At 43.1% G+C, this 17,211-nt stretch overlaps 1 protein-coding gene across 6 annotated transcripts in view; it reads right to left on the bottom strand.

Moving 5' to 3' along the window:
* Positions 1 to 17,211, bottom strand: part of robo1 (roundabout, axon guidance receptor, homolog 1 (Drosophila)) — a 219,884-nt gene that overhangs the window by 19,397 nt on the left and 183,276 nt on the right. For 5 of the 6 annotated variants that reach the window (XM_051397087.1, XM_051397090.1, XM_051397088.1 and 2 more), the window contains 13 exons: positions 16,996 to 17,134; positions 16,675 to 16,802; positions 12,447 to 12,455; positions 11,226 to 11,350; positions 10,872 to 11,043; positions 8,984 to 9,189; positions 6,999 to 7,080; positions 6,606 to 6,774; positions 6,344 to 6,510; positions 6,106 to 6,227; positions 4,159 to 4,390; positions 3,123 to 3,244; positions 1,082 to 1,253 (listed from right to left, as the gene is read on the bottom strand). In XM_051397087.1, coding sequence (XP_051253047.1) covers positions 1,082 to 1,253; positions 3,123 to 3,244; positions 4,159 to 4,390; positions 6,106 to 6,227; positions 6,344 to 6,510; positions 6,606 to 6,774; positions 6,999 to 7,080; positions 8,984 to 9,189; positions 10,872 to 11,043; positions 11,226 to 11,350; positions 12,447 to 12,455; positions 16,675 to 16,802; positions 16,996 to 17,134 — 1,845 coding nt within the window. The remainder of the gene's footprint in view (positions 1 to 1,081; positions 1,254 to 3,122; positions 3,245 to 4,158; positions 4,391 to 6,105; positions 6,228 to 6,343; positions 6,511 to 6,605; positions 6,775 to 6,998; positions 7,081 to 8,983; positions 9,190 to 10,871; positions 11,044 to 11,225; positions 11,351 to 12,446; positions 12,456 to 16,674; positions 16,803 to 16,995; positions 17,135 to 17,211) is intronic. The other variant, XM_051397086.1, reaches the window with a different exon arrangement.

The following is a 17,211-nucleotide window of genomic DNA, read 5'->3' as shown; positions in this document are numbered from 1 at the left end:
GACTAAGCAGCCCACAAGGGACTGTACAGGTATCTAGGCTGTGATGACGCATACAAGCTCAGAGTGTGACAAATGCATTTGGGTGAAGCGCTGGTCCCCAAGGCACATTGTTCCACTCCAGTGTTGGAACATGGCAACAATCACCACAGGAACTCTTCAAGGGAGAGAAATTGTATCAGTCACAGCCAATGCTTCTTCATGCCCATCCCAGCCCACTCAATCACACATTTAAAACCAGATGGAGTTATCTCCTCTCTCTCTCTCTCTCTCTCTCTCTCTCTCTCTCTCTCTCTCTCTCTCTCTCTCTCTCTCTGCCTCATCCTGCTATTCATGTGTTTTCCATCCCTCTCCTGAGAAGGCCAGCGCTGAGGTTTGGGGAATGAAGACCGACACAACATCTCAACATATCTGTTCATCTAGACTAAAGGACAAAAAACAAGAAATAAATTACAACAACTAGCCCCAATGCAGTCTGCACTGTTTCTTAGCATTAATAGCATGTCATGTCGGAGCCCAGAGTGCAGGATTCACTATGGCCTTTGTTGTTTGAAGCAGAGCAGAGGAAGAAAACATTGCATCCTTGACTAGAGAGCGGAGCAGGGTGGGGCAGCCAGCTCAACAGCTCTGCCACACAGGAATTTAATGTGCCCACGTTGATCACACTGCCAGCTACTGAAGCTAAAAGCCATTTCAGTTCAAGTTCCCTGTCATTCAAACTCATCATACTCCTCCGTGGCAAGTGTGATGATGTTTGTATAACAGTAATCACTTAAATTATAGTTTTTAAGCATCGCTGTTGATAATGAAAGGAAAAACAGGCGGAGGCTTGAATATGTCCGTAGCTACAAAGAAAGGAATTACATAATTGTCTGTTTACTTGGCAGAAAGTCATATTACTGAAAAGCTCTTAATTTGAGATGACTGGATTAATGCCATAATTATTTGTCAGATGATTGGGTTCCATGTGCAAGGATTGCCAGAGGACAAACACATTGGAACACAGCAAATGTATCCACTAGAGGAAAAACAAAATAATTAGATGACCTCCTGTGAGAGAAAACTAAAGGTTGTTTCTACCCACCGAGCTGGAAGAAGGTGATATCGCTCTTGACTCCAGGACCCGCCCCGGTGCTGGCTGCTACTTCCACGCTGTAGCGGATCCCTGGGGCCAGACTGGGAATCAGCACGGATAAGGTTGAGCCGTCAACTGTACGGTTGATGTGGTACCTACTCTCATTCCCCAAGCACCAAATCTGCCATAACAGAGACAAAGAGAAAGTGGAGATTGAGGCAATGTTATGAGTGTTTCGTGACAACATTCAGTCTGGAAGCTGCCACCAATCTGTGTCCTTATAATTGGTTGTTGCTGCTATTGCAGAATTTTAGCGCACTGTGGGTATTGTGTTACATCACTGAGGTAGGAAAACATTTTACAGCGAGGCTTTATGTTTTACAGGCTGTGCTCAACACAGGGTCAGTATTAGCTGAGGTAGCCATAACACATTTCTGTGTAGCCTTAAGCCCATGAAAAACAAATGGGGATCAGTAATCACCCCCATAACCCAATTTAAGCAGAAGCTAAGCGCTTTGACTCCCAGGAAGGAGAACGGTCTCGCATGCTGGCTGAAACCCAGGTCACAAAGAGAAGTACACATTCACCTCAGCATGAGGCCTGGAGACCTCCACATCCTGAACTCCTGACATTCTGCTTTCTTTACCCCCCACCTCCTCCCACCAGTTAACCGAGTTGACGTACACACTTCCTTTGGTGTGTACTACACATGTGTGCACGTGCGTGTGTTTGCACTTCTGTGATGGAACTACAAAGCCCTGAAATTTTCTGTGTATCTTAAAAATTGCGGTTAGTGGAAGTGCCGCTAGGGACCGGGCTCGGTAATGAGCAGGGAACGCTCTCGAGCAGGACTTAAAAACCATGAAATTACTCTAAAGCCTATCACCAGAAAACATTTACCTGGAAAAATTAACTGTAGCTTAACTTTCTACTGGCTCTGCCTCATCTCCCCTTTTGCCACTAACCTATATTCCCTGCGACACAAAAAGGCTTTCCAATTAAAATACATGACTTCCACAGCATAATGTATGAGAGGACAGCACTGTCCAAAGTGGGGCCATTACAAAAAGAGCACACATTATCAAGTAAGGAGGAGGAAAAGGGGACTCAGAGAGAGGTACTATAGGTTGAAAGGTGCATTAGATGAGTGCCAGACCAGAGAAATGACTAGAATCATAATAGAGGTCTGTCTCTCCATTATTATGTCCTTCCAATACAGTCATTCTCATATATGCTTTTCTCCTCTCTACAACATACACTTTAGACCAGCAGCCATTTTGACATGAAATAGGGAGGGTAAATACAGAAGTTGACCAATGATACTAATTAAGGTTCAGTTCAGTCAGTGTGCTTCTATTGTGCATGTTGTCTCATTCGAAAGGCTCTGCTACTAAATGGAACAGAGCCTTAATTCAGTATAATTGGTAACACCTGGGTTTCATGTCTAAAAAGGCTGCTGTTAAAAAGGCTTATTACCTGCCTCTACATGTCTCTACTAAATTATATAACACCTACAGTATAGTTAATATATATATATAGTTTGTACTCTTTATATGTTGTATTATTTTATGTGTCAATACAAATAAATAGTTAAAATACACTATCTGTCATGGAATATGTCATTGAAGAACAAACACACAATGACCGATAATAAATAAATAAAGCCTAATTATTATTAAAGGAAAAACCTATCAATAATTACCACAGAAATTGCTCCTCACTACTATTCACCTTTGGAATGCCATAAGATGTGTGAGTCTACCATCGCCACCAGATGGCACTGTTTCACAACAGTTTCCACAAGCTCCCCTGCTTTTGACTCTACTCTCCTGTCTGAGTCTCTATCATCACACAGAGGAAGAGCACTGAGGAGTGTACAAAGGTGGGTCTCAACCAGGAATTCATTACCTTTCTATGTCTGTGCATTGTCTCTTTCTCTGTTATCTACTCTGTCTGCATCCCTGTTTGTGTGTCTCCTTTGTGTGTGTCTACAATACTCGTCCCACTTGCTCAGACCCAAGGTAGCTCCTGGCTGTTTTGTTTTTGTTACCTTGTACTCCTGGACCACCCCATTCTGCTCCTCTTCTGGAGGGGGTTGCCAGGAGACCATGATCGTGGTCCCATTGTCCCCACTCTCCGTCACTGTAACCTCACGAGGAGGGGCACTGGGGGCTGAGGGGAGTAGACAAAAGATAAGAAACACACCTTTATATGTGAGACTTATTTTTACTTTATAACTGCATGCAGTCTCTCCCTGTCTCCCTTCATCCCATTTAGCTGTCAGAATTTGTCCTTTATCTCTGCGTGAGACTGAAGCTCAGGTGAGAACAAAGGACTAATAATGAAAATTACGATGCTTTTATCTGAAAACTGAGTCTGCTTAATACAAGTGCTTTTGTGCGTAAATAAAAGCAAATAACAGTTTACTCAAAACAGACAGAGTTATGATGATGGGGTGTATGGTGGTTTGTGAAGCCAACCTGTGGTCCAACGGTAATTAAACTGAAATAATTAGGAATGCAACATAAAAGACATAATCACAGTGTGAGTGAATGTTATAAAAAAAGGCATTTTTTCTGCTTATGATAGAACAAACATTGTGTTTAGAGCTCCGAAAACAATTATCAACAAAATTGGGAACAAAGGAGAATCCAGCAGAAAAAGATCAAAACACTCCCACACATGCAACACACACTGACACTAGTAAACACTCTGCACTCACATTTCTCTTAACTGTTCGCTACAGATTAAAATTTGCAGTTGGGTTTCAACCAAACCTCATGAGACTGCCACAACCACACCCTATGAGAAATTAGTATAACACTTGCACTGGAGTGTTGTATATGGGTTTCCATAGGGCCTTTTAAAGAGCTGAACATGCACCGTAGCATGCTTGAATACACCGCATTTGAACATAACATAATCCTGCCCTCACTGCCTGCTGTGAACAGCTGTTGTATGCTCGCACACATGCAAGCTGTGCATATAAAATTTGTGTAAACATGGAAACATGCATGCACACATGCAAGCACTAAAGCAAACTCACACACAGTCACACACAGTCACACACATTCACATCCCCCCACCTTCCTCCAGCGTCTTGCCAATTTTGACATCACTGTCTGTTCCCTGGAATTCATTGAAGAAGGGGCGGACTTTGAATTCATATGTGACCCCCTTCCGAAGCTGTGGCACAACAGCGCTGTCTTCCCCAGGGGTGCGCACCTCGAACACAGCCCATTCGCTCCTCTGCAGCCCCTCCGGTGAAGGCCTGTACATCACCTTGTAGCCCTGGATGTACTGTGACTGCTGCTCCACCTAGTGAATGGCACGGGAACACAGACAAAGACGGTGTCAGCTTGACTTGATTAGCTGCTTCACAGTTCACAGTGGAAAATGATACAATAATGTAATAGACTGTAGCAGCACTGGACAGCGATGGATTCGAGGAACTGATACACCAGGCACTGTAGGGAATGGGGTGCTAACTCATCACATCACCCCTCTGTTTATCCATCCACATCTACATCTCTTTTTGACTGTCTGTCTATGCGCCATTTGAAGCAGCAGCGATTTGTGCAAACCACAGTATGAGGTCATTGGCCAGAGGTTCCTCTAAGTCTGGAGCTGGTTAAATAGGGCCCAGGCTCCCAGAACAGCCTGTCTCATCCTGTCCCACTCTCCAGTGTACTGACTGGCTGCTGAAGTCAAGGAAGAAGGGGAAAAGTGAATCTATTAAGTAGCAGTAAAACACAGCATCTGATGTAGCTAAATTAAGAGAATAAGTGTAATTGGAAGGGATTTGTCTGTTAGTTTAATCTAGGGATAATTAATGTTGCTTTGTGACCCAGCATGGTTGGAGAAAAGAATAACCACTAACCAATATGCTAATATCCCTATGAGTCCCTGTGGAAGGCAAGCAGCACTGGCTTGTAAAGATTTTAGTGATTTCTTTATCCCTTCCCTGTAAAATGCGCTGCTGGCTCAGGTGGTCTTCATTAGCCTGAAAACTGTGCAACCATTGACCACAACACAAAGGAAAATGTAAAACCAAGAAACTCCACACTGGGAATAGATTTAAGCCCACAAAACAAAGAAACCTTGGCTCTTAACTTTAATGTCAGACTCCCTCGTGTCGTGTGTTTTTTTGCAACATTCCAAGGAGACAGAGTAACTGGGCAGTAATGTTTTAAATCAGTCTTGACATGTCAGTATCCTTTTCACATTTCCTCAGTCCCATTCATCACTCACTATGGCACTTCATAATACCTGGGAATGCAGGGGTGGCTTTATGTCAAAAGGCAAAACGGGGACTGTTCTTACCCTACTCCGAGCCATGCCACAGACTAATATCTACTCTGTAAGGTGAACAGCCATGATGTATAATTGTACTGTCTCAAAAAAAAAAGATACATTATCAATTTCAGGTGAACCTTAGTACTTCATTTTCAGCTTATAACAGCAAAGAAATACTATAAGCTCCGAGTCCTACTTCTACTTCTTCCTCTCCCACCTATCCGTTTTAACATCTGTAAGCCATTTCCACTTAAGAGCATGAGTTGGCCGCCTCTTCCTTCTCACTTGTATTATTTTAACAGCCGTCAAGTGTTTTCAATCTGAGAGGGCACAGACTGGCACGCCACACACTGCTATATGGTCCTACATGGTCAGCAGAAGGCTGGGGTCTGTAGTCTGTCTTTTGGGCGGTTGAGGGGTCCACTGTGGGCAAAGCTGCAGATTTTTGGTCTCTGGCCAGTCGACCAGTTCAGGCTCATGCCAGATGGACACTAAGAACACTTGGACTGTGTTCCAGGCCGCTGTCTGTCGTGTCCTTCCTCTGTAGGGTGCTAGGACGTTAGCACATTAGCTCGGCTGAGTGGCCTGACAAATTGACCATAGGCATATCACTAAACTAACCTTGGAGCTTTGGTGACCAGCTGTACCAGTGATCCATATGGCAATCTGTAGCTGGCTGCAGCTGTCTTAAGGAAAATAAGTAACAATAGTGCATTCATGGAGAAAATTATACTCACTGTCCACTGCACCCTGACAGATGAAGAGGAGAGAATGGTCGGGTTGTGCAGGTGGATTACCACTTCTCCCAACTCCCTTTGGATCTGACGATGGTCCACACCCTGACTGGTGGGAGGGATATCTGTTTGCAGAAGCACAGACATCAAAAATGAATGATCCTGTCTTTAACTACAGACAAAAAACAAAATGCTGCTGTATTGTATATCAAATTCATATCAGTAAGAGGGCAGTTCTCACCTTGTGTTTTCACAGCATCAGTGATAGGACTGGGATCACTCAGCCCGTAGGCATTGGCTGCCCGTACTAAGAAGAGGTAGACTGCGCTGGGCTTCAAGCCCTTAAGTACAAATGACTCAGTTTTCACATGCTCTGCCAAGGTCTGCCAGCTGCTCCCTGATGCATGACTGTGGACACACAACAGAAATCATTAAGGTTTAAAGGGTTTTATAAAGGCGATGCAAATATTTTATTTATTAATCTTCAAGCTGATTAGCTTTACCTGAAGGCCTCTATAATATAGGAGGTGGGTGTGGCTCCAGAATTAAGGTTAGGTTTCCAGGAAAGGGTGACGGAGGTGCGGGTAACGTCAGTGACCTCAGGTTTGGAAGGGGCACTGGGGATCAGGTTTGGGTCAGTAGGTCTGTTTGGCTGGACTGGCACTCCAAACTCTTAATGTATAACAGACAGAAGGAAAGAAACGGGGGAAACATGTAGTTTATTTATATTTCCCAGTAAGCAGAGGCATGCAAAACATCTCCACTGAATATTAAGTATTACTTCTCTTATTTGACTTGTTTTTTCTCAAAGTGGAATAAGAATATTGAAACATATCACGTAATTTAAAAAATGCACACTGATGGACAGTGAATCTCACAATTGGGTTTAGGCTTACCATGGACTTCTAAGTAGGCTTTCCATGAGGCCTCTCCGCTGGGTGTGGAGGCGATGCATGTGTAGGTACCAGTGTCACCAAGCTGGAGGAGAAGGAGGAGGAGGAGGAGGGAGGAGGATATTGGGTTAAATGTTAATTATTCAATGTGTGCCACGGTTTCCTGAACTGGTAGTAGCCTATTCCTTTTTTTTGCCTCTTGCTATCGCTCCCCCACCATCACTGCTCTGCTTATTGACATTCTAGTGGAGTCTGTAGCAGGCAGCTGTCATTGGCTGATAATCTCAGTATCATCTCTTTCATAGCAAAAACTGTGGGGAAAGCAGCTGAAAGGGCCAAGTGGCAGACCATTTCTAGTCAAATGGAAAAGATTTTCACAGGATCATAGACTAATTGGAGACCTTTTTCTCTCTATACCATCCCCTGAGTACCAAACATGAAAGTGACTGCTCTGTGCAACAGATGTGGTGACAGTCTTTACTGAAGATATATGATGGAAGCTCGATTATTTATACACTTTTAGATATAACTTTCTTAAGAAAAGTGGGGTTCACTGAAATTTTAGAGCACAGTATGCGTTGGTGAACTATAATGTAGTAATTTTTAGTTTAGTTACATTTTAGTACTTAGAGAGCTCTCTATCAAGCCAATTTTAATAATGGAAATTATTAAAATTGGATCTGCATCAAAATACACATACAGTTAAGAGACAATAATGTGGTACATGTGCCATATTTCTTTCATTCGAAGTGTAGGAGTTCATGAAAAAATAGAGCTTTGTCTCAGAAAAAACTCTGCGATCGACACCTGGAGTTTGGATCCAGACATAAAACAAATCATTCGATTCTTGGCTCATGGTCTAAATTTCCTCCAGATTTAATTGAAATTGGTTGAAAAGCTTCTGAGATATATTTAGCTAACAGGCTAATAAATAAAACACAAAACATAACCCTGCTGAGCAAACGCATATTTTCACGCTGTCTATTCTGTCAACTGCAGTCAAAGTCTGAGGGTAAGACAAATAATTCTGTTGTGGTTTGTTGGTGATGCATAGTATGCTAAGGGCTACTGTGCTGGCGTGAAGCAAAATGAAGAAAGAAAAACAGAGAGAGATAAATTGTGTGAATAACTGAATGTGAACATGACCCTCAAGCTGTGATTTTTTTTGTCTGGCAGGTATGAGAATGTATTAAATCTCAATGACAATAACACTCACGCGACCACATTAATAAAATAAATTACCTCACGCATCAAAAACATCTTCATTAAAATGTTGTCAGGGAGAAATGACAAATTCATTAATGTAAAGTGCCTGCGGAGTTTACTCGGCTACAGCAGGAGAGGGGTTCAGGCGCATCGCCTCCTGCCTGCCTCGCACTGGCGGTCCAATCACACTGCAATCTTGTCATCACAAGACATGCCAGCATTCATCAGAGCACCGCAAACTGACGCGAACTCTGACCCTGTGACGCCTCCATCTGGAAGACACGTCAGCACCCCCTACTTGTCTCTCCCTAAGAGTGTGTTCAGCATCACACAGCTTGCCATCACACGTATACGCTTGCACACAAAATTACACACAAAACCCACTGTGCTTGGTGACTGACAGAAACTACAGACTGTTCGACTTCACAGACTCCATTTCAAATCCACGACAACTAACTGACAGCCCACTGAGGGCTGGTTGCTGGCAGCGAACACATGCTTTATTTACCAACCAGCAGGGGTTCGCCCAGCACATTATGGAAGTGATATGGACAACTTTGAAGTATATTTGATTGGATTTAGACATTAAAAGGCAGCCTAATAGAAAATATTGATTAAAAACATAATTATATTTCTATAGAAATATAGAAATGCCAGGCGAGTTTATACTTTCATAGTCAAATTACAAACTCCAAATGCCACTGAACAGTACTGGGTGCTTTTTTTTGCTTGATGTTAAAAAGGGATCTGAGCATGTTTGAACATGTGTGCAGGTGTCTTACCTTTGCATAGCGCAACTGCAATGCTCCTGTGTCCAGCTGTTTGACCCTGGAGTCATGTGTGGACACCAAGACACCATCCTTCCTCCACAGGATGGTGGGGGTGGGGTTTCCTGATGCCACACAGTTGAGGGCCACTGTGCCATCCACAGCTACTGTCTGATTGGTTGGGCCCTGACGGATAACTGGTGGTGGGCGGTCTGACACAACTGCGGAGAAAGGAGAACGAGCAATTACGTGGAGAGGTGGAAGGAGAAAAACTGCGAAGGTGTTCATGTGCTGTAACAAGGATGGAAGGAACAGCGGATTCAGACAATTATATCCAACTTGTCTGAGAAAACACAAAAGGCAGAGAATAGTGAGCATCTGACAAACAGCATGAAGCAATGTAAGGATGTGAAAACTGCAAAGGTAGTGGGAGAAGAATTAAATCCAATTTTAAAAACTGGAAACACTTTTCTAATCATTCAGCAGCAGGAGTCGAACTTAACCAAATAAAAGCAGCGTAATTAAAATGAAACAGCCTTAGATACTTCAGTCTTCTCTTTGCTGCTCAACCAGATGCCTGGCACTACCCATACGAACGCTTGAGGCCCACAATCCTCTAGCCCATCCCCCAGCCATAAAACACAAAACAAGGGAGAAAATGTTTTTAAAAAAAAAAAACACATCTAGCCAGAACCAACAATGTTATTAGCATGAGGATGTTTAAACTCCTCCTCCCTGCCTCCCATTCTGTGAACCATGGGTGTTCAACCGGAAGACACAAACAACAAAGACAAAGAGAGAAAGCATGTATTTGACAGAGAGAAATGCTTTAATACAGAGAAAGGAGGGGAAGAGGAGGGAAAAGTAGCGGATGTAAGAGTGACTTTAATTACATGCAACCAATAATTTTTTCATTTTTATTTTGTCTCTACTGTGTGTGATTCATCATGTTCCTGCTATAGGTTGTCTGCCTCCCTCTGATTATTATTATCATTCATAGCACTATTGATGACCATTGCTGTCAACCCTACTGATTTACTATCAAGTTACATTCGGTGAGGAGCAATCTTATTAATACCTAACACAGTGTAAAGGCAACACATAATGATGTATGTATGTGTGCATGGATCCTCAGAACCACGCTGCGGTTTAATCTCTGGCCCACTTTGTCTTTGCTTTTGTGCCGGGGATGGTGCAATTACTAAAACATTGTCAGCATGACCTGTAATTACCAGATCTGCCTGTGGAGAAGTGGTGGCCTCAGAGCGGCCTGCTCACTTTAATAACTGTTATTATTATCCAGAGAGCATGACAGAATGAGAGAGAGAAGAGGAGAGAGAGATATGCTGCATATCATTGTAGGCCTGATTTGAAGAAGATTTGGTAAATGAAGGGATGAATTTAGGTGTGTCGTAGACAAAATAATAGCTGCCCAGATCTCTGTGGGAATGGTGGAAATGAAGCCAAGGTTAGTCCACCAGGCTGACAGGGATTGGCTAGCAGAGTAATTAGAGGATCCAATCCAGACCTCACCACACAGCCACAGTCTTCCAACGGTAGACAGCAACAAGCCAGCCATGGAATACCAAAGGACACATTAGCCAGTGTGAAGCCAGTGAAGCCAAATACTGAGCCACGGTCTGGGTGCACAGGCACCAGAGAGTCTCTACCTCTGACAGGAACACACTGAACAGGCCAGACCAAACCTCACAAACCTCAATTTGGATATTAATATGCTCTACAGCACCACCACAGCATTTCAGATGAACAGCATTATCCTCGTGAGCCAAAGATTATCTGAAATACCAATATTTATCCACTCAAGTTTTCTTTCAGTGTTCCTCCTAATTCCCACTGAAGCTTCGCTGTATGCAGAAACTGTGTTTAAAGGAAGGTTGCTTACCATCAGTGACCTCTAGCAGAGCCTTGGTGATGACACTGCCAGCAATGTTGAGGGCCTGGCAGCTGTAGTATCCCACGTCTGAGCGTTCAGCGTCCGTGATGGTCAGGTCTCCAGTCTGAGATACAGAGAATCGGCTGGAGGGTTGAGGAGGTTGGTAGGAGAAGAGCAAATTCTGTAGGGGATGAAAACAGATCCCATAGTCTTTTATTAACAACTATTTGGCTAGAATAAGTTGATTGGACAGGCATATACATAGTTCTTTCCAAAGCTCTGAATGAGTATTCTAGCATGTTCTCCAAAGGGATAAAGAGCCATTTTCAAATGAAAACCTTTATCATAGTTTATTTTGTTTACCTGACTGCCTTCCCGCTGCCAGAAAATGGCTGGCTGTGGGTTTCCAGTGGCTTCGCACTGGAAGGTGACTGTTCTGCCAACCCCAACCACCTGGTTCCTTGGTCTCACCACAAATGCCGGGGGCACTGGAGGACAGCCATGAGAATGGTTAGCCATTGAATAGACAAACACACCATAGTATATTATTATAGTTATATTATTACTGTTACATTTGGTCTGGGTTAATTGAATGAAATACATTGCATTGCAGCTATGGTGCCTGTATTCAAATCTATTCTCAGGATTCAGGCTCTCTTTCAGAACTTTGCATGGTGTGTGCACAGCAGATTAAACAGTATGCTGATCAAATCCAAATGCAGGCATATTATAGATGTAATGAATAGAAAAAACAAGGGTTGCTCCCATGCCCCCTCATTTGCATGGGCAAGGGCATGGACCATTAAAATTTACATGGAAATGGGGAATAAATTTGAGCCATCTGTCCATGCTGACACCCTCCAATAGCGCAGGCCTCAACTAGGATGCAGTATGCATGCATCTTAATAACAAATTCCATCTCAGACTAAGTGTGGTGTCATAGCCCAATGTCATCCATGTAGCTCTATGGTGACACTAAGCCTTACTGGTCTAATAAGCAATCTATGTGAAGACACACCCTATGTGTAGAGGTCCAGGGAGAGGGCAGTTTATACCTTTAATTTCAGTTTGAACTGTTTTTATTTGGGTTTTCAGTAACAGAAAACAATAAAAAAAAAAAAACAACCAAAAAACAAAACAAAAACAAAAAACAGATACATAGTTGCATGACCTTCACGTACTGCTGTATACATTTACTGTAAAATGGACTCTGGATACGTCCTCAAATACCATAAATCTGCTAACGCTGGATTCTCCTTACAGGGGCTTTGTTATACATAAGGAAAAGCAATCTGAAAACTGTCATTGGAAATACAGACATAATTTGTCCGTGAATTAGATGGGGTGTTTGGTAATGCATAAAAGGGGAAAATAATAGAATGAAATGATGCGGCTTTACCTTGGAGGCCCAAGCTGAGCATATTTTTACCCATTAAGTCCTTTTGTCACTGTTGCCCATGACAACAGAAACATGAGTGCTGATTGGAGGGTGAAGAAGTGATGGGAGGAGGATGGAGGGGGGTTGTGACAGCTTCCTGTCTCTGTCAGGGCGGTGAATAGGTGACGGGTGACATTTCAACTTACCAGACACGACTAAAAAGGAAACAAAAACACAACAACAAAAAACCCAAAGATGAATAAATAAATAATAAACAGCATGACATAAAGAGGAGAGATAAGGAAAACAACAATGTGATGTCCATGGGTACAGAAAATCTTGTTATTATTATTCTAGGAATAAAAGACATATCATATTTTATCCCGACTCAAACCCTAGGGACCACATGATACACACAGCAAAGAATAATTACCATGAGTAATCAGGAATGAGCACACACAAGAAAACACTGCAGAACATCTGATTCAACATTCGCTCTTAGTTTTTGGACTTGCTCAAGGACAGGAAAAATGCCAGATTAAGTAAAACAAAATGACAAAAAGGACAATGCCATGAAACACACAAGACAGATGTTTTATGCTTCGCAACATTATGCTTTGTTTATTTTCTTCCTTCTCTTTCCAGGTGTTGGTTGCGAAGGTGAACATCCCTGTAGCCTTAATGAGGTTTAGAGCACCCAGAGGAGCAGCTGGATCACAGCCCCTCAAAACACAGCCTTGCAAATGTAAGCCCGATTCATAAAACCACAAGGTGAATGTTAACTGTCACTCTTTGGCCGTAAATCTCCCCCGGCCAATCACTCACCTTATCTAATCTGTCTGCTTCAACGGCTCCCACGGAAACATAAACGCTGTCAGTCAGAGTAATGACCAACCCCTCCCTCCTCCCCCTGCTGGCCTTTAAAATGCAGATAAGACTTACATCAAACACTCCCAGAAGAAGACGCTCACCGCTATTCATGTGCAAGAGGCTCTAGATACACACAATCCCGAGACCATACACACTCACAAACACACAACCCCACTAAAACACCTACACACATGCATTCATGTGTGTCTGAGCCTTTAATTAGGTAATCCAACCTCTCCCATGCTGCTGTGATCACAGTTGTGGACCTGGAGGGAGAGGTGAGCCTTAAATCTGACCGGTCTACTTTGTTGTGGGCTTTCCGCTAGCTTACAGCGCAGAGGGGAGTCTCTATCAATAAGCTGATCAGAGCGACTGAGGAAAAACACACTGAGCATTGTGGCCTCCAGCCCAATAGGAGGCAGGCTATGTACCAAAGACCACAGCAGAGATTTTAGTAGGGATTTGAGCAGTCAGTGGGCCTGACATCAACACAAGAGCAGGCCTGCGTGCAGAGGATTTAGCATGATTAATAGTAGCTCCCACTGGGAGGTCTGTGGCATGCTTCAAATCTTGTGTCTCTCTCTGAGATTTTGTGTACTGTACATCAACTGAAATGTGGTTCTCACAGCTTTGTGTGACAGTAATACACAATACATGTACACGTTTTGATGGTTAGGATAAATCAAATGCAGAGATACAGAGATAGAGCGACACAGCATCAGTGCTATATGTGGCACCCAACCAGCTTTTGGTATTTATCATCACTATAACAGCGCACAGGCTGTTGACAAGAAAGTTCCTCTCATTCACTCTCTTTTGGCACCAGTTCCAAGTCTCTTTCCAGACCCTTTACATGGGTTATTAGCAACACTGCTCTGGGGACTACCATTCCATTCAAGACATTTCTATACATAAATCACTGCTAACGGCAAACTTAACCAGCTGAAAAAAAATAACATGTTGATTTTCTGAATTCTGTCCAATACAGTCTGAAACAACGTATTTACATTCCTATGGTGGACGTCAACTGGTGAGGCCTAATTAACAAAATAGAGTATAAACATTATCTAACCACAGCAGACCCAGATCAAAATGCCTTTGTGTGATTCTTAAATCTTAAAAAACAAACTCTTCCCTGTATACACACACACACACACACACACACACACACACACACAAAGCAGACGTAATTGCTGAACAGCCCATCACACTACTGCATTCTCATGTGGCTTAGATTAATGATTTACAATGAAACTATAAATACGGCTGGTTACTTGGCCAATTATGCGTTTCTTCCATCAATCAACAAAATATTTTACTTGACATATTTATAAGTCCAAAGGAGGTGTAGTAGACTGACAAACGCACGTGTAAGACAATAATTCACTGATTAAGTTAGTAACAAGAGCAGAGCACATTGAAAGAAAAATAGCCCGAGGCACCACTTCCACAATGTCGGCATTGTTCACTGACAATATGACCATGGAAGGTGTGAAAATCCCCCTCTGTCCACACAGAGCTGGATTCTTCTCTTAAACTGCCCAGCTCTTAAAAAGGGATACGCTTTGTGGGACAATATCTTCAATATTATATGTCTTGCTATATCCTTAATATAATTTGCACAGACCATATTGCAATGACAAGCAAATTGCATAATGGGCACTGCGGGGAATGACTTCTATATTTAACAATTTATTTTTTATTTTTAAAAATCCAATGTTAATTCCATTGGTTTTATAGGCCATTTACACATCACAGCAGATTTAGCAGAAAAACTTGAGTTCAAAGAATATTTACATTAATTCCACTTCTGCCTTAAATATCGGATTACCCATTTTGTGGTATACTTCTCTCTGCCAGTAGCTCACTACCACTGAAATTATATTATTCAGCTGCTCAGTTATTCTTATGCAGTGGCTCAGCCATCTTGCCATACTTTGACTCTTGATGTAGGGCGACAGCATTGCCCACAAAACCCACAGACTAAACTCCTGCCCCCCACATTACTGTTGTCTTCACTACTACAGCGATCTTACTACCTATACATCGTTTCTGCTATACTTTGGCCTGTTTAGACCTACAATTACCCGGCTTTCCTTTCCTTTCCTATGCCCGCATCTGTAATTAGAAGCATGTCATTTCCGGGCGTGGGACTGTGGCCTGCTTGTCTTTAATTAGCTGGACTACTCAGTGCCCACAGCCTCCCTGGCCTCCTCATGTCCTGGTCTTGGATGGAGCTCAGGAACCTGAAGAGTTGATGAAAATGGTTCTAGGAACTTTGAAAGCTTGGAGGCCTCAGTCCGATCTAACCATGAGAGTACAAAGAGGATTCCTATAACTCTTATTACATGGGGGGTTTGGGCATAATGTATGAATAAAGGGTCAGTGCCTTGCTTCTGCATGCAGGCAACAGGGATTTGGCCTGAGGTTAAGACATTACATTTCCACTGAGGACAAGCATGGTTTTAGCATTTCTAATATGATTCTATGCCAGGAGAACAGCTTATTGAACCAGTGCATCAATGCTGTTCCCTTTCATTAACTAAGCTTTCATTAGGGAGAGGGAAAGAGTGAAAAAAGGCAATACGAGAAGTAGATATATCGACGGTTGTATTGGCAGGTGTGCCTAATTTTGCTCTTCAACCCAATCTAAAGATTGCTGTCTTGTGGAGAAAATCAAGAAATAATTGCAAAGGGTAGCCATGTGAAGATGAAGTATCTGTGTTTGAGGGTGGGGGTTTGCAGAGGAATGAAATTGCCTCGTCTCTTTCTATCTTTGCTGCACTGACTGCTGGGAGTGACATTAATATGACTGACCTCACCGCAGAAACCTCTCCCCCTCTATCCTCTTCACCACAATCGCCCCCAGCCCCAATTCCCAACCTGTTCTGCATCAGTGGTGAGCCACCACCAAGACCAACATACTCACTGTCCTTTCATCCAGTCCCCATCTCCCATGCACTAAGCCTCCTCCTCCTTCCCTCCCGTCTTCTCTCACCCGACTCCCAACATTCCCATTAGTTTGGCGTTAAATGGCCCCTGTGTTCCTCTGATTCTCAGGAGGGTTTTGGGGTGATCCCAGCCCCCAGTTCCTCTGAATGGTTTCTTTCTGAATGTTCACACTCTGTGACCGGCTGCTTTATATTCCAACTGTGTTAATAAGGCGTCCAATGGAGAGGGCCACAGGAGACACACACATATTCCATAGGTTTTCAAGTAGTACTGTATGTCTTAAAACATGAAGGAAGACAGGCCTCTGGAGAAATGCCACTTGTATAGGGCAAATGAAATCGATTGCTGTTGAGCTCCCATGTGCCCAACTCTACAGCTGTTATGGATTTTTACGTTTCTTTTTATTAGTAATCAATCAGCTAATTGAGAGAGAATAGTTGAAAGTGATGACCATGTAGTACTAAAGCTGAAGGCTATTATTACAATGAGGCTGGGCTAAATTGCATTTGAATCAAGCTGCACAATAACCAAAATGGAAATGAATCAAGAAAAGCTGTCCAAGGGGCTGTAAATGAAATATTTGGCTGACTGAACAGAAGCAGAGACTCTTACCGTGGACGGTGAGCGTGGCCGACGCCTCCGCCTTGCCCACCATGTTCTCGGCCACGCAGGTGTAGGAGCCTACATCAGCTGAGGTCAGTCGACGGATCTTCAGGGTGTGGTCCTCACGAATCTCATATCTAGATTAAAGATGGTGTTCATGTATCAATTGTTGTCAAACACACAAAAAACTTTGTATACACAGAGTTACTCAATGCAACATGCGTCAGCTGACGACACAGACAAAAGCGAGCAAGGGATCAAACAAAGACAGCGAGAGGGTGAGGGAGGAAGGTATTGTGTAATGAAAGGGGACCAGTCGGTGAGTCATACCTTCCTTTGGGCAGGTCACCATCGTCTTTCCTCCAACGCACGGTGGGAACTGGGTCGCCACGGGCCTCACACCTGAATTCCACACTTTGGTCGACTAACACCACCTGGCTGCCTGGACGACGTACAAAGCTGGGACGCTCTGCATAGATCAAAACAGTACACAAATGAAAAAAACACAGAGCACAGAACAGTAGTACTGTTTTGATTAAGTTAAAG

This window comes from Dicentrarchus labrax, unplaced genomic scaffold (genome assembly GCF_905237075.1).
Source record: "Dicentrarchus labrax unplaced genomic scaffold, dlabrax2021, whole genome shotgun sequence".
NCBI lineage: Eukaryota > Metazoa > Chordata > Actinopteri > Moronidae > Dicentrarchus > Dicentrarchus labrax.
The sequence above is the reverse complement of the archived record's forward strand: the minus strand, read 5'-3'. Positions and strand labels throughout refer to the sequence as shown.